The 19,252-nt window shown below is 37.3% G+C and overlaps 1 protein-coding gene across 1 annotated transcript in view; it reads left to right on the forward strand.

Annotated features, from left to right (window-relative positions):
• The first annotated feature begins 17,220 nt into the window (after nt 1-17,220).
• Nucleotides 17,221-19,252, forward strand: part of LOC139465573 (retinal homeobox protein Rx1-like) — a 21,665-nt gene continuing 19,633 nt past the window's right edge. Inside the window, exon 1 of the mRNA XM_071247288.1 lies at nt 17,221-17,905. Coding sequence (XP_071103389.1) covers nt 17,746-17,905 — 160 coding nt within the window. The 5' untranslated portion in view covers nt 17,221-17,745. The remainder of the gene's footprint in view (nt 17,906-19,252) is intronic.

A 19,252-nucleotide genomic window follows, 5' to 3' on the forward strand; every position in this document is an offset into this window, starting at 1 on the left:
ACCGCATTGCAACTGTGTTTCTTCTCTAGTTCCTCTCTATAACACACTTTGTCAGTGTGTATACACTCTATTCTAACAGCGTTTCTTCTCTATTATAGCTGCATTAACCCTATTGCAACTGTGTTTCTTCTCTAGTTCCTCTCTATAACACACTTTGTCAGTGTGTATACACTCTATTCTAACAGCGTTTCTTCTCTATTATAGCTGCATTAACCCTATTGCAACTGTGTTTCTTCTCTAGTTCCTCTCTATAACACACTTTGTCAGTGTGTATACACTCTATTCTAACAGTGTTTCTTCTCTATTATAGCTGCATTAACCGTATTGCAACTGTGTTTCTTCTCTATTTCCTCTCTATAACACACTTTGTCAGTGTGTATACACTCTATTCTAACAGTGTTTCTTCTCTACTATAACTGCATTAACCGTATTGCATCTGTGGTTCTTCTCTGTTGCAACTGCATTAACCGTATTGCAACTGTGTTTCTTCACTATTGTAACTGCAATAACCGTATTGCAACTCTATATGAACCTTATTGCATCTGTGGTTCTTCTCTATTGTAACTGCATTAACCGTATTGCAACTCCACATGAACCTTATTGCAACTGTGTTCTTTTCTGTTTCCTCCCTCTATATATCGCGAATGTGTTTCCTCTATGTTATAACCCTTCATTAACCGCATTGCAAGTGTGTTTCTACTGTTTCGTCTCTATAAAACACTGTGTATAAATGTATCGGTAATGTGTTTCTTCGCTATCGTAACTGTTAGAACCGTATTGCAACCCTTTTTCTTCCCAATTGGAGCTCTCCATACAATTTTTTTTTTTAAAACCGCGCTGCTTCTCCAGATGTATTGTGAAAAACGTTTTGCTACCCCGCTATATTCTACTGTAATTCTTTGTAACCACATGCCATTTTTTGTTTCCCACCACATTGTGTCATTGTATTCACCACATAACACTTGTTTTCCCTGCATTGCACTAATTGACCCGTTCGGTAACACTTTTCTTGTATGTGTGTTTGTGGAATTTTCACTGGTCAAAATAAAAACAACATAAAATATGTGTATTAGAATATTTTTTCAACGCAATCGGTACAACATTCTGTCGGCCTATGTGCTTGAAACTAAATTCTAAAAACGTTTCACATGAGATCAATGGATGAAGCCTATTTCTGGCGTCCCCTGCCGTGATATGGCTGGAATATTGCTAAAAGCGGCGTAAAACCATACTCGCTGACTCTGCATACTTTTAAGTTTAATGTTGCATGATTTGTACATTAACAAGCACTCCTACTCACATAAAAGTATTTGTTCTCATCTGTGTTCAGTCCAAAGTACTGCATGATAAATTTTACGATTTAAAGCATTAATGAATTACATAACGTAGTAATTTCTTTTGGTATTATTTGTAGAAATATATTTCTATTTTTCGACTTTTCGGCTTTTCGCCAAAAAAACCCCAACAACCCTGTAAACTCCTGTAATGTGTTGCCTTTGTTAACAGAATTTTACTGATTGTGAGTTGAATGTAACCGACCAATATCAATACTATTATGATCCATAGAAAACCAACTACCGTACGACCTGTAAAACATTATGAAGATATTATTTGTTTTTTTCCTTCTTTGGTAAGGGGCATTCCGTTTATATTTCCTTATGGTTAAATATAGATATTTTACTTAATATATTTATTGTTATCAATTAAGAGGGATATCTGTGGTTTGTACTTCCGAAAAATATAATGGTATTGACCCGCATGGCGTTTGGAATGGACATTTGCTTTTGCTACAGACAAATTTCTCTTTTTCGTGTTGTTTACTTTCAACAACGATGTCAGAATGTATTTTTTCACCAAGAAATTCAGTAATTTCCGTATTTCCCAAATCTTATTCCCAAATATTTTTCGAGGTTACATTGTCAGTCCCTCATGGGTACCTATCTCAAAAACGTTGTAGATCCGGGTTAGAATTGGTCTTCAGCAACCCAGGCTTGTCTTAAGAGGCGTCTAATGGGATCGGGTGGTCAGGCTTGTTGACTTGGCTGATGCATGTGTTCGTATCCCAATTGCGCAGATCGATGCTCCTGATGTGACTCACTGGATTACTTACAGACCGCCGCCATATGGCATAGCTGCAATATTGCTGAGTGCAGCGTAAAACAAAAAACTAATGATAATGAAAACGTATCACATAATTATACCACACTGTCTTTGAATAAATTTTTCACCATATATATACTGCTTTCTTACATAAACTCTCTCTCTCTCTCTCTCTCTCTCTCTCTCTCTCTCTCTCTCTCTCTCTCTCTCTCTCTCTCTCTCTCTCTCTCTCTCTCTCTCTCTCTCTCTCTCTCTCTCTCTCTCTCTCTCTCTCTCTCTCTCTCTCTCTCTCTCTCTCTCTCTCTCTCCGTGTACCTCTACCTCTGGGGGCACGGGGGTGGCCCAGTCGTCTAAGGCGCCACAATTCGCTGTGCTCGTGATTTCACCGACATGTTAAACGTCAGAGACCTGCATAACCTAGGGCTTTCCTCCCACATTAGGCTGACAAGCCGTGATATAACTGGAATACTGTTAAAAGCGTCGTTAAACACAACTCCCTCACTCACTAATTACCTCTCCGCGAACTCATAGTTTAATATGCGCATCGACTGGTGTTTGTAGAGCGTCGGGTGGTTCTGCCATTAGACTGGTACAGTGACTGAACAACCTGTTTTGAAATGAGGTCATCAAAGGCCAAGGTTTTGAATACTTTACCAATACTTTACTATAAAATAATTATTGAACATTCTCATGGTGATATCTCTTCTGACTTTACATATTATTTATGAAATATGAGAATGAAATAAAAATATTCCGAAGTATGCCTCTTGCCTCGTTTTCTCTCTCTCCGACCTACATCGCTTCGGGTTTTTTTCTCCCACAATCAGCTAATACGGCGTGATATAACTGTAATAATTCACCCCGATTAGGACCCATGGAGTGTTGACCGCCTCCGTGGTCTAGTGGTAGAGCGTCCGCCCGGAGGGCGGAAGGTCCGGGGTTCGATCCCTGGCCGCGCCATACTAAAAGATGGTACTTGTTACCCTGTCTGGCGCTTGGCATTAAGAGGCTAAAACAAGGAGCCAGTATACTGTATTCATGTTAAACTGCGGCATGGTATCTCAATGAGCTAGCACTATAAATCGGCATCAGTCGCACACACACACAGGTACATGCACGTCGCTATATAAGTGCAATAATCTTGGACGCGACGTTAAACCCCATTTCACCTCACCTCACCCATGGATTGTTTGCACCAAAAGTCGCAGTCATCACTTTGGGTTTTCCTCCCATACTAATCCTTGATATACCTGTTCAACACACTCAGAGTCACAGCAAATGATCAAACGAAGTAGGATTTAACGAAACGTTTGCATTCACGAATGAGTCACAGTAAATGATCAAACGAAGTAGGATTTAACGAAACGTTTGCATTCACGAAGGAGTCACAGCAAATGATCAAACGAGGTAGGATTTAACGAAACGTTTGCATTCACGAAGGAGTCACAGTAAATGATCAAACGAAGTAGGATTTAACGAAACGTTTGCATTCACGAAGCAGTGATGACGTCGATATAACTGACGAATAGCCAACAGACTTGGATACACAGCCAATCCCGAATAAAACAAACATATAACCAATTTATTTTTGAAAACGTGTTTTTATTTCGTGTGAATCACGAACACCGGATATTAAGAACATATTTTCAGGGCTCCTCGGAATTCAGCATATTCGCAGTATACAGAATTACATATATTGTTCTGAAGACGTTTGCAAACAAACAAATTGAAGTATTTTGGTCAGTCCGTGTGTCAACTGTCATTTTGAAGCGTCCTCGTTTGGAAGGGTAAACCCATATATACTACTTAAAAGAAGGAAATACTACTTTAAGGGATCGAGTGTTCTTTATCTTCTTTTGAGTAGTATATATCATATATTTATGCAAAAACATTGTAGTCCATATTTAGGTTCTTTCTGAGCACAACGTTAAATGTAAGATGGTCCTTTTGGGGGGGAGTATAGACTATTGTCTCGAAGCGTCCTCATTTGCAGTGGTAAAACCATATACGTCATATTTTATAATACAGGTTTGAAGTGTGTATTCACGTTTCCTACGGTGAGCAACGTGGGGTGCAGCATGGCCATGTTTCTGTCGGTCCGTGAATTTTTGCCAAACTCTCCCTGCTGTATTAGATCATTACAAAAGCTAATGAAATCATTTGTCAGATGTCAATACCTGTGACTGTCCATTCCAGCTGACCAGATGGTTATCAACACCTACACAAACGCCATTTGTCATACACTCCAATCATGCCGTTTGTACTGCATACAATCAATGACCATTCAACTCAGCGCCAAATGTGTTTGTGCGGATCTCTAATTATTTCCGCAGTAAATGACAAAGCTCTACGTGATTGGCTGGAGTTGACAGGTCAGCGCCTCCTGTTGCGCACTGTGGACTTGATCAAAGAGCTAATTAATGTTATTGAGGTCATCGTTATGACCAAAGGAGAAATCTGTTAGCCTTTGAGGTTCGTGATTAGTCTTTTACAAAATGATCATCTGTGTGTTAAGCCATTGTCAAGGTTGAGTAGAGAGGATTGCTAAAACGCAATAAAATTATTGAGAAAGTAGCACCAACAACCATGCTTACTTCATTGTCACCGAGCAAAGGCTATAATTATTTATATGTTCGGTTAAGACCGTCAACATGGTTATGCTTCAATTAAGAAACAGAATACATTACAGTCTCAAAATATATGTCTGGTTTTTTATGAATATAATTAAGTACTATTCAATTTGAAAATAAATTATTTCTAGAACGCTTTATTGTGGTTTGTTTGGGCTGTTTGCGGTCATATTGTTCTATTACCTATTTCATTCTACATATAAAAATAATTATTTGAAAAAGTTAATTTAATCGTTATCCCAAACCAACTAAACGACGGTTTTACAATACTGATTTAAAACTCATTATGTTCAATTATAATTTACAGTGAATTAATAATTTAAAAAAAGATCGTCCTTTATCAATTCAGGTAGGTTTTAAACTAAAATATCTTTAATTAAATTTGATTCGAGTTTTCAGAAGTATGCAATAACACGGAACGTCATCAGGTAGAACATATATAAACAAAACACATTTACATGAAATTATCTTATTTTCTTATCGACATTATTGCAAAGCTAAAAGATGTATGTTTGACTTAAAGGTTATGAAAGCTAACTCGCCCCTGTTATTCAAATACGAATATGTGATCCAGTAGTTTTATATGGCCATAGATTACACCTCATTTTCTCAGCTATGTTGAGTATGGCCATGTAAATTATGAGTTACTTGGCGGTCCTCTTAATCAAATTTTAAAGAGATAATAGTTTTTTAAAGAATAATACAGCGTCTTCTGTCCGCCTTTTATTTACCAGCTGTCTGTGTTCGAGGCACAATTGTGAGCCCCAACTCTCAAAAGGTAACTCGAAACCATTCGCATGGTCATATTAAATCCAAATTATCGGCTAATATAGCCATACAAAAGCCCCACCATATGAAATTAATGTTTCTCAGTTAGGGTTTTAATATACAATAGTGTTCAGGCGGTGTTTGGGAAAAGCACAAATGTGCTCACAGCCCGTGTCAAGTTAAGCTATTTTATAATTTCAAACTGTCAAGAACTCATCTCTTCTATTGTCGGTGATCGGTAGCGGCTTTTTACCACAGTATAGTTTAATGGAGACCCAACCCGCTCGCTGCCACATACAGTATCCATCAAGATTTGAGAGGGAAAAGATTAAATTGTCAATTAATCGGAAACAAATTACCTAGGAGGGACTCCTTGTGGTGTGTAAGACGCGAACGAGGTTAGTCTAATTTGACTTAACTACGTTTGAATCTAGCGCTGACAGGACAAAATGTCTCTTTCTTCTTCGTTAGCAACACAAGTGATTTCAGCTCAGGCAAGGCGGGGATTATCCGGGTACTTAGAGCCTGTGACCATCTGACCCGTTCCCGAGATCCCGCGAGATCTAATTAGGGGCGATAAAGTAACTGGCGGCCGATTTACAACGTTATGGGCGCGTAATGCAGACTGGCACGCTTTGCCAGAACTAGTCTTAACCGCATGATAGATGTCAGTGCGTGGTTCAGGGGAAAATGTACAAAAAGTAATGGAAAATTTATCAACCAAACTTTGTTAAAACACTTCAAAAGTTGTCGACCTATTTTGTCATTTAATGTGCTAAGTGAGGAATTGTCTGACAAAGGGTTCTGTTTGATGGTATATTGTGTTATCACCCTTTCATGTTATAATAAACTGTTTTCATGCTTCTTATGAAACGGTACACAGCCCATCGTCAATATTTTCGCTGTGTTCCCCTCGTTAATTAACTTTAAATTCGTAAATTATCCCTTTCAATTGTCCATTTATTATTAAATATGTTATAAAATGTTACATCGAGTAAAGTGCTTGGTTTCAACATCCTTATTTGATCGCCCCAACTAATTTTAAACTATTTGTTTTACGAGAAATGCCTTATTGGTATTTCAAAATTGGTGTTTAGAACTGAACAATTGTACACTGCGTAAAATTAATTTGCATTTCTTCAAGATAATTTTGGAGGTACTCAACTTTGAATTCGACTCTTTTGGTGTTGCTCGTGCAACGCCGAAAATCAGAAACATGACTTGTTTTAGTCGTATGGCATGGAACAGGGAGTTAATTTGATTACATCCAATTACAATGATTAACACTTGGGTGAGTCCTGTCGCCGATGTTTTGTGTTGAAGCCAGTATCTCCACATCATTGAAACGCTTGGTTTCATTTGTGATTCCAGTAAAAACATGTTATTCCTGGCTCAGTCTCGTACATACAAGTTTAATTTAATGCGTACATCTATTCATTTTTTCAGACATACAATTTATTGGTTTAAGTGTGGAGCTTGGAAGACACAGTTACATCCCTTATAATAAACGATTCTGTATTTCAGTTTGTCCAAAAATTGTAAATATATTGAAGATGAATACCATGGTATGTTTATACGTGAACGATGTGCCAGAAGAACGTACTTATACCATAAAAAATAATAAAATATTTAAAAAAAAATCTTTTCCACATGCAAACACTTGCAATGATGGCTGAACGAGACATGTTGAAATGCACCATTAAACGTCAACTCACATTAAACGTACATGTTATTATGGTCAAATAATATTCATGTACAAACAGTTAATATATTCTTCACATTAATATAATACCCCGAGCCGTGAGAGTTTCCACATTTATAAACCTCAACAAATAAATAAGATCATGTTCAGGGCACAGCCTCGAGCAAACTGTCCCATTCTGACATGTGGATAACTTGTACTTTATGTTTAAAGAGGGACTGATTCTATCTTTCTAATACACCCCAATGGTATAGTGTCGAGACGGCCATCATGTATGACGTACGTTGTGTCAATAGGGGTGTGACAGGGTGGCCTGTTTGTTTTTCCACTTCATGTAATCCTTTGAAAGGTGTCTTCACGTCGTGTAACATGTGTTGTCATGTCATATAGACACTTGGAACTCGCATATGGCATTAGTGTCAGGGCTTAACATAAGTGGCCTCCCTAAATAACTAAAATAATTGAAACGGATATGTTTACCGAAACCATCATGAATAACGTGTTTGGAGACTAGCGAGAAGAAAATACATATGGCAATCGGAAGAAGATGACAGATGTGAGGACATAGTCTGGGGTATAGTATTACTGATTTAATTTCTGAATGACACACTGCACAGTATGTAACAGTCAGCTGAACGGATGGGCAAAAGAAAATATACCCAATTGTTTTCTTATGTAACTGAAAATTGAAATAACTGTTGTTAAATTTGATTATGTACATTTAACCATCACTCACTTCTGCAACAGTTTGTGAAAAGTGATCTATGGCTGGGTAATTTTGTGTCAAAATAAATTGGTTCAATGAAGACTGGACTAAGAAATGAATTTACAAGCACATGACCCCTTCCATATTTGAAATGTTGGATTTTCAATAATAACATGTCTAAAATACCCAACAGAATTTGTGTATTATGCGATTTCTTTTAATTTTTAGAAGTTTTTAATCAAATTATATTAAAAACATAAAACAACGTAGACGTATTCTTTGAGTGCTGACTGGGAGCCAGTATAGTTATTTTTTAACATAATATCGCTATTTTAAGATTATTTTATTTCATTTGATAAAATCAAACATGATGAAATCAACATGTTAAAATCAACAGAGAGGTATAGTTTCCTTCGCTCCTCAGTGTAGATGCTAGAGATTCTTCAGCGCGATACATTTACGTATGCAGTCACAGACTTTGGTTATTTAAAGAAATGCATTTTTGACATATTAACAATACATTTACGATCAATTTAGGTTAAATTATTTCACATCCGTAAGAATATTTGATCTGTGACATTATTTAACTTTGCATAAGGTACACAAGCTCATACCCCGCGTGACAAAATGTTCTCAGAAACATCTTCTTGTTTAGCCGGCTAAAAGGGGGATCGGTTGGTCAGGATCTGCGGGCGATTGCTTGACATTGTACCCAAAATGGCATGGATTATTGTTATGCTTTCTGTCACTGGTTCTGTTGGAACAGACTTCTCGACTGTTTACAGACCGCCGCTATATATAACTGAACTATGTCTGAGTGCGGCAAAAAACAACATACACCAACTCACTCATGGTACCCTTATGTGTTCAAAAAATGAAAATTGTCGAAATTAATATGACAGTTTGACGGCAATATTTATATTTGATATATATTGCATGATGGAATACATGTATATGCATGATGGATAATAATAAGGTACAATAGATCATTATACCTTTGAATAGACACATAGTTTCTATATGCACAGACCTGTGAAGAATAGGTCTTCAGCACCCCATGCTTGTTGTAAGAGGCGAGCGACTATGCTTGTTGTAAAAGGCGACTGACGGGATCGGGTGGCCAGGTTAGCTGACTTGGTTGATGCAAATTATCGTATCCCAGTGGAGTAGATTATTGCTCATATTTCACTGGTTCAGACTAGACTACTTACAGACCGCCGTCATATAGCGGCTGGAATATTGCTGAGTGTGGCGTTAAACAACAATGAAACACGTCTATGACTTGCGTAACGTTGTGTTTTACACCCAAGTTAAGCCTTGTTACAGTTGTTGTTTTGAAAGCGGCATTAAACCAAACTCACTCACTCACTCACTCACTCACTCACTCACTCACTCACTCACTCACTGAACCTGAGGAAAATCTAGACTTAGAGCTGGGCGAAAGGGAAAATAATACGGTTCCAGGACTGTGAGACAGGCTAGCACCTTACCCGTGCTTGTGGGTTTCGCTAAACCCAAGGTAAATGTCTCAGACCTGCATCCTTCTTTCCACGTTAAGTAGACACTCCGTTATATAACCACCAGAATAATGTTCATAGCGGCGTTAAACCCAACTCACTCACTACAAAGGGTAGAATAGGTCTGCAGCAACCCATGCTTGCCGTAAAAGGCGACTATGCTTGTCGTAAGAGGCGACTAACAGAATTGGGTGGTCAGGCTCCCTGACTTGGTTGATGCATATCATCAAATCCCAATTGCGTGGACCGATGCTCATGATATCAATCACTGGATTGTCTGCTCCAGACTCGATTATTTACAGACCGCCGACATATAGCTGGAATACTGCTGAGTGCGGCGTTAAACAACAAACAAACAAACAAACAAACAAACAAACAAACCACACCCATCCACATCCACACTCACTCACTCATTAGTTACTAAGACAAGAGTGCCCTATGATCACAATCCAATGATTGGTGATGTCTCAACTCACGAGATTTGCGTGAGAACATTGCTGATACCAATTTGTCAATTTGTCGTGCTTAAACTTAATTACGGAAATTTGTTCTGCGTATGGAAACAGGCTTGGGCCTCCATCTTTGATCTATGTCAATGCGCATGCGAAATATTTGCTTAATTACTCCCAGGGACCATCCCTCCCAATCATTAATCTGTGATTGGGCGAAAGAAAACGGAAAGCTCCGTCCTTCAAGCAATCGGATTAAGAAATCTACGGCTTAATCGTCCCTTGCGACATTTCAGATCTCTCTCAAAAGTAAAACTTTACTTGTTACAAAATATCGCGTGTTGTCTGATACTGCAGGAAGCGGCGTTACCATCACTGGGCCTGATAAATCCGCTCCTAATTGCAAAACTTGCTCATCAGTAGCTGGAGGGATTCATCACTTTATTTCATCTTAACGTCTGTATGAATGTTTAGAGTTGCGTCCCTTAGGCGTGCCAGGATAGTATGTTTGTGATTACGAATCCAATTTTATCAGTCATGTGCCCGTGGATTTCAACAATGTGGTAAACGTCCAAGACCTGCACTACTTTGTGCTTATTTCCTCCAACATTAAGCTTGCCTTAAGTGATGTAACTGGGGCACTGACACACGCGGCGTTAAAACCATTTCACTCACTCACAGACTCAATATGTTATAATGACACACGTTTAAAAGTCTTTAAATGTTAAAGAAACGTTTTTATTTTAAAAAAAGAACATAACCGACGCTGTGGGGAAAGATATTAACAGCTAACCAAGCATGTGATTCTTGATTGATAATATTTCAAATTAAGCCAGCATACTCCACATTCAGGGAGCATACTACGCATTAATCCAGCATAAAAAATACATCCCTTAGCCAGGATACTAAACCTTTCTCCACCAAGTTCAATATTAAGCCAGCATACTTATTAAATACATACAGCATATAGAGCATATACCAAGCATACTAACTGCGTTGTATATCTATTTGACCAGGATACTAAACATTCGGTTAGCATACAAAATATTGACCAAGAATACTATATGCAACCAGTACACCAAACGTTCCACAACTAATAAACTATTCAAACAGCAAACTACAAAAACGTCAATCAACCAACATACACATTCAACCAGCAAATAATGATCCAGGCAACATACTGAGTATTTAACCAGCAAACTAATAATCAAGACAGCATGTTAAATATTCCACTGAGAACGTTAAAGGTCCACATTTTTTGCAGAGAGAAACAACATACAAACACATCTTCTGCCTCTACTGTGGTTGTCAAGACTCGTCTACAGATACCAACCTGTTCCTTTGTTGACAATAACAATCTTCTACAGTTACTTAAATGTGGCCCAAGTCTGCTATCATTTGGGAACAGAACTTTCAATCATTAAGGATTCTGTGCAGTCGAATGTCTCAAATGGGCCAAAAGACAGGAAAAACCTTTTAAATGTCTTTCGGAGTGGGTTAAGTCAGTGCGTGATGTTGTATTCGACATAATGAACAAACAGAAAAAAGAAAAACAGAAAACTGAATTGGAATAAACCGACTCTGTCCCAGTCAGCGGTCATCAAAAGTCTTGCCGCCCGACATGAAACGTTTGTATTTGTTCCCACTTGCAAAGCTTCAAATTACATAAGAATTATTTGTAAGCATCACTACATTAATTATTTGATCAAAGAGCTTGGTTTCTGTGACACGTCAAATAATGCCACATATATCGCCAGTATGTTAAGGACAAACAAATCTCCCCAAACCACGCATTAGTGGTATCAACGTTTAGCTTGAAGACATATCCATTCATCTTTTGTACTGGATTCCAATGCAAAAAAACCCCTTACGACGACAAATATATTGCTGGGTACGGCATATGTACAACCACGTCCCTGTCTGAAAGATTAACCATAATTGCTAACACAATCAAGAACGGATTTTCTTCACACAAAAAGTATTCAAGACAAGTGGGGTTAATACCGAGTGGGTTCTCAAGAAGTCAAAGGATTTGTTTGAATTTTAGAAATAGAAAAGGACCAAGTACAATTCTTTCTGTCAAAACATTTGATTTGTAAGGCTCTCGCACCATTATCGCACACGACAAAATTTAATTTCTTGATCTAAAGGGCATATGTCCCTAAACGTGGTGACCACAGTTACATCTCTGTCGCCAAAGGTTCAGGACAATTTGTAAAAAATGAAAGCAAAAGTCATCTGAAGTTTACTTAGAAAACATTCTGTGAAATGTTGGACTCGTTGATAACACCAATCTGAAATTTAGGGATAAGACATTTAGACAAGAAGTAGGCGTCCCCATGGGCACCACTTATGCCTCCTTGACGCCCACTCTGTTTCTATGTTGTATTGAAACAGAATGTCTGCATGGATTGGCAAAACCACATCACGGGAATACAAGTTCAACTTAAGCTTCAAGTATGTCGATGAACTGATATCGTTTAAAAATGGTTAACGAGCCAATTCCCTTCCACTGATTTACTCACCTGAGATAGAAATAAAACAGATCAGTTAAACGCCTCATCTGTTTCATATTTAAATCTACATGTATGCATAAATATTCAGAATGAGAACAAACTATCCACAAGATTGTATGACAAGAGGGGCGACTTCAACTTTCCAACAATCACATTTTCCTGTCTGTCGAACAACATCCAGCAGCTCCAGCTTTCGGTGTTTTGACGTCACAACTTTTAATGTACAATCGAGCATACTCTACGAAAATTTTAAAGCCCGTCATACGACCATTGCTGAAAAGATTTGATCAGTGTTACAATATTTTGGGCTTTAGTAAAGATTTCAAAAACTTTTATGGAAGACCTGTGCAGGACCTTTCCATATTTGACGCATCAGTGACAAAAAATATGCCCTGTACCATATGTTCCCGTGTTTGTTCAGGTGAACACCTGTCTTGCCTTTGCGTGTGTTTTTGACGGGTACCACAGGTGGAACACGCTCACCTTTTCGGGAACACCTGGCATCATCACTATGCCTACGATTTTGTCGGACTCGTGTAATAGACTATACTTTGTGATATACATTAGGATTATAGAAAGGGTTTTAATTTATCGCTTTTGTAAGTGTGGACTTGCAATCTCGAATTTGCCGAAACATGTTATTCTTCATATCAAAAGTCTGTTTATTTACATGCCCTGTTTGTCTGTTTCTTAAAAGGATAAGATAATCACCAAATTGTGTGTAGTGAATATATGATCAATATTAGGATATTAGTATGTAGTGCACATATTTTCAAGATTGACCAATAACTGACATGTATGTTAAAGAGATATTATCAAGATAAAACATTAATGATTAGTGACTGCTTATGCTATCTTCATAAAACAGTTACGAACAAGCATAAAAATCGGAAATTAACTAGATAAAACATTTACAGACCGGTATAAAACATTTATTAACTAGTGTAGAAATGTTGATATTGACAAGGTAACAAATCAAGTGACTTGCAGAGAAGTGCTGTAGTGACAGCATTAACTATTTACTGACTGGTATATAAGTACCTTGACAAATATATTTATTCGGATGCCTTCAATCAAATTCAACCAGCTAATGTGAAACACATACATGTAAAATTCCATTACATTTGATTCCGAGGCATGACCGGAGAGCTGATGAAGATGCACTGTCGTAGGAAGGAAACTTGTAGGAAACCGAGGGGCAATAGAAAGTATACCGAGTGTGGGTTTTATGTAATTGAAAATTGAAAGAACTCGATTAACATGACATGATTAAATTAGATCATGTCTATGTAACCATCACTCATTATTGCAGCAGTTTGTCAACGTTTTACTAGTGTAGAGATGCTGTATAGAGATCAGTTGGTTCATTGAAGACTGGGGTAAAATATATTTTGCAACCACATGACCCCTACCATGTTTTGCATGTAAATTCGTGCCGAAAATATTTATTGATTTTCAAATTTAAGATGTTTAAGATAACCATTAGCAATTGTGTATTATGAATATTTGTTTTTGATTTTAAAAACGTTTTAACGTTTTACATAAATATATTTAAAAAATATAACTAATATAAAATATGACTAAGCAGTTCATATTTTGGATATATTATGACTAATTTAAGATATTTTCAATTGAAAATCAAACATGATAAAATCATCTAAGGGAAAAATATTTATAAAATATAACTAATATAAAATATGACTAAGCAGTTCATATTTTGGATATATTATGACTAATTTAAGATACTTTCAATTGAAAATCAAACATAATAAAATCAACTAAGGGGTACTCGTATAGTTTATTTTGCTCTTTGGAATATGTCACTATTATGTCGAAGTTCGAAGTTCTAGTTCATAAAAAGGACAATATGTTGAATTGAAGTCATATAAATCTTTTTAAAGAGTTCATTCCGGAAAATGCTATGTGGCCTTGATCAGTCAGGAATATATTATGATTCCTATTCTACATAAAGTAAACATTTTTTCATCATGAAATACAAGAATACTAGTACATGATATCTTTAAAATGAATTTAATACATGTTCAGAGATATTTGCATAAAGTAACAGAGAGTTTGAAGGTTTTGCTGGTTATCGAAGCTCTTATAATTATAGCCATTACGTGAAGGCGATACAGGCTCGAACAGTTGGTGCATTATGTAAATATTCTACATACACGTGATTAGCTTAATCGTTATTCCACACATTTCGATAATTTATATTAACTTCGCAATGTTAATTAAAATGATATGTTTTTTCACTAATAATATTTTAGAAAATATTTATTTAATTTGTTTTGTTCTGACCTGAAACTTTTTGGCACGTTATGTATATCCCATAGTATTTCTGTCCTGGCATATACACGCATATCATGCAGGTATATGTGACAATGCTTTGTACTTCTATATTTGCAAACTACACAGGATTTAACACGCTTAAAGCATAACGTACAAACGATGTCTCAAGAATATTCAATTGTCATTATAGTGATTATTGAAATTTATTTTGGGCGTTAACTGTGTCACCAAGATGTGTTGAGGCGTGTATATGCTTGATGCTTGACTACATTTTGTCGAATGAATACAATTTTTAAAAAAAGAAAAAGAAAGTTTTACAAGTTGCCTTGACGCTTTGTGTTAATATGTATGACACCATCGTGATAAAACCCGGTATGTGATTGCGTCGTTAGGGATGTGATGATTTGTGTTTAAAGTGTATGGTGTCATTCTGAATGAGTGAGTGAGTGGGTGAGTGAATGAATGCCTCACGGTGACACAACTAGTTTTACCGGGATCTATTACTATTTCTTTTCCAATGACATTAAACTGTGATAGATAAGTCTATTCAATGTTGTCTTTGAAAACATCTTTGGAACGACCATGGCAGCAGATTAGGTTTTCCAGTAGAGCAGAGACCGGGTTTCTCGCGAAGAAAGGGTGCTCGGAAAAGAACGCTGGGAGGGCCTTTTTATCGTTTTGACAGCGAATTAGTGAATAGTGTGAATAGAGATCCTCCTGAGTGGAAATTACACAGATGTTTGATTGAATCCTGTACGCGAACATTGTCACGTTGATATTATTCATTAGACTAGGCAGGAAGGCCGCAACACATGACGTGATTTGATAAAGTAGCCTTCAACTTCGATCTATTGCCACTTGGAAAATGCATCGAGTGTATGTGGCCAGGTCGTATCACAAACCATCGGGTTAATGTTTAAAGGCATCACTGTCATTATTGTTGAAAGTATTTATTTATTTCATATATTTGTGCAGCGTTCGTTCGACCGTTCTATTCCTTCCTTCCTTCCTTCATTCCACCCGTGAAGATCAGGGTTAGAATAGGTCTTCAGCGACCATGCTTGTTGTAATAGGCGACTAACGGGATCGGGTGGCCAGGCTCGGTAACTTGGTTGATGCATGTCATCGTATCCCAATTGCTTAGATCGATGCTCATGATGTCAATCACTGGATTGTCTGGTCCAGACTCGATTATTTACAGACCGTCGTCATGAAACTGGAATATTGCTGATCCCGGTGTTAAATAACAAACAAAAAAAGCAAACAAATTCATTCATTCATTCATTCATTCACGGCAATGTGCCACTACATTGTACAGTAAACTACGGTTATAACGAACTCAAAGGGACTACTAATTTTAGTTCGTTATAACCGTAGTTCGTTATAAGTACATATACAGCATGACTACAGCAAGCAGTCGGGACCAAAAAGTAAGTTCGTTATATCCGTCAGTTCGTTATAAGCGTGTTCGTTATAACCGTAATTTCCTGTAATAACAAAATATTTAATAGAAACTACATTTTGGTTAACCTTATCTCATGACACACGATTTCCACTCGAGACTGTATCAGCTGTAACAATATTCAACATAGGCTATTCGATAAGATTAAACGATCCGCATCCAAGTCTCAAATACAAAATGTAACCACGCTTTGTCATATGATATCTGCCTTAAAGATGCTATTAGCATGATGACTACACGATAGCCTACAATTTGGACCAAGGTTGAATACAACAATAATGACAAAACAATTCCAAATGTTAGGTCAAATGTTACATTGGCTTCGGTATACATTTATTAAAAAACATCCACGGTGATACGTTGTCAATTCTCAGCGTTCATACCATGTCCAATTTATCTGTCCGGAGATTTAAACGATTATGGATAATTCAACCGTTGACGGCAAATAATCGGAAACGTATGATTGTTTTGTCTCACCATTCTCTTTGAATGTTCAATTTTTTAAAGAATGTGAATTATCAGGGACAGAGGCAGCACAATAACAGAGCGATGCACCTGGCAGGATCCTGATAGTCAGACGTTTGCCAATCATTTCAAGTTTCGTCGGGATGGAGGCTAACGTCAAAGAACGTGCTCCAATTATCTGACGCCATTTTGCTGTCGTTTGAAAGAGTACTGTTTCGCCCGTCCAATTTATTCACATTTTTGTGTCCTCAACTTTAAAAAGTCCACGCGTGTTCGTGCAATAATAAGCAGGGTGATCTTAATCTAATTTTAGCCGCGACAAGTTGGTTTCCGGGTGACGTTAGTTGTCACGTTAACGCCGTTCTCCACGTCACAGCTCGCGCGCCGCACGCAGACTGCAGCGCCCTCTAGTATCCTGCTATTGTACCTCTGTCACGGTCGTAGTGATGATGTTGTCGGCTATGTAGCTGCAGGCTGACGTGTTTGTGGTAGATTACTCATTCGTGTTTGCATGTTGAGAGCCAAGATACTCGAGCTGAATCGGGATTGGTTCCTCCACAGCTTATTTATCCGCAATTAATTTCCTGGGCCCCGCCCATCTTGTTACCAACGACGCGTATTGTCAGCGAGTGTTCATGCCTCTCCACGGGGTAGGGAAGCCCTCGGGTAAAACCACTGTCATCGCTCCTGACGAGCTCTAAGGATTAGCTTAAACTCATTTGAAATATTAACAATGAAGGGTTAGGTTACTTTATGAAGCCAACAGTAGGACTGTATCAGTCTCGGACAGTGCATTAGGCCCTGACAGTGTTGGAGATAGCGACTCACTGCTGTTCAGGTTTCAGGTGAAGAGGTACAATCGCTACCTGTGCCGTGCTCGTAGAGGACTAATTTAGTTAGCATTTAGACTAGCGAGGTGGTTGACAAGATCGTATTGAAGTCCGACTGGGAACTCCGATATGAAACAGTTTCTAACTTTTACAGCTATTATATGAATTGTTTAAAGACACACATTGATCTTTTCACCAGCGTTTGAGCTTATTCAAGAAGGAAGACGTAGCATTAAGAAACAGACTTGTTAAGGATATATGATTTCAAGTCTTTACTGGAAGTGAGATTCGAACCCGGACTATCAATGAGTGCCACGACGAGAAGTTTCCACAGCATCGATGCCTTGCTGGGCTTGCGGGGTAGCGAGGGTGGGCACCCCTTCCCCAGCCACACCCAAGACATGCTGAGGGGGTTCGCCGATGCTGGGTTGGTAACAGAGAGGATTTCCGAAGAGAAGAAATCAGGTATAGATTTTATGACGATCAGAATCGCGTCAGTATTAAATATATAAAATTATATAACATTATTAAGGTTGTTTAACGTTTATAAATATTTAGTAAAACATGTCATCTTTAAAATTTTATCATTTTTCAAATTGACAATAAAAAGTAATTGATAATTCACTGTATATTCTATGTCATCTTTGAAATTGAAGTATTAATGATATAATGATGAGATTTCTTTATAGAATCAATTAGAATTTTTGAGGTCCTTTGATACGCTTGTATTTTTCCTGTTTGCCTTTTGTCAACAAAGTACGTGTTCATATCTGTCGCCCTTCTTATATTTTACCCTTAAGTATAATGTAATTGGTAAACAATGCATTATAGCTTTCCCTTATAATTATAAAGCTTAATGTTTTTTTAAAAACACCAATTCATTAGAACTCGTTCATACAAAATACCAACAAATTAAAATACAATCGTATTAGCAAATATATATCAAATCAGTGGAGCACGCATCATTTCATTTTAATTATCAAACACGTCAATGGTTATGAGTCATATTTAGTTTATTTATGAAGCCATATTCATAACGATAATTGAATCAATTTGGAACCCGATACCCCCTGGTGTAAGCTGATCCCATATAAACCCACACGAATACGTATCTCTTGACAACCTTAAACTATATACAAATTGAAAAAACATTCCGAACTCCCTGAGATAACAATCTAAACGACCACTTTATCTATCAGTATATATCTGTGTATTGTGGCGCTAAACCCATGTAATCTCCCTAATCCCAAATTGTCTGATGTTGAAATTTTCACAAAGATATTATCGTGTCAGTAGGGACAATTGCCGTCTCCTCCTAATTTGTCTTTCTATGTATACACGCAGGTGTAGTTATCAATATATAAATAATATAAAATATGCATTATATTATTGTATACTGAAATAACGTGCTTGTCGTGCGTTGTCCAATTATCAATAATTGTAGATTAGACAACAATGTGTATTTTGAAACTCCTCACAATTATTCAAATTTTTGTATATTTGAATTTTTTTAGCATAATTCCCATGGCATGTACTTACTTGTCATAACGTAACAATACCAGTATTCACATGAACTTGAATACCATTTAAGGACATGTTAAATTTAATGCAATATTAATAAAAGGTTTCATGTAGTAAATAGAGCAAAATCGGTGATAAAATATCCGTTGATATATTGGTACTACAACCCAAGGCATAGTCTCCAACGTGTGAATGTGGTTAAACTGGGATACATCTTGTGAAGATGCATTTTTTTGTGAAACGATATATTTGTAGTACGCGGTATTTACATCCTCTCTCACTCCTCGTGGA

Source organism: Haliotis cracherodii, unplaced genomic scaffold (genome assembly GCF_022045235.1).
Source record: "Haliotis cracherodii isolate W230 unplaced genomic scaffold, xgHalCrac1.p SCAF_1, whole genome shotgun sequence".
Lineage (NCBI taxonomy): Eukaryota > Metazoa > Mollusca > Gastropoda > Lepetellida > Haliotidae > Haliotis > Haliotis cracherodii.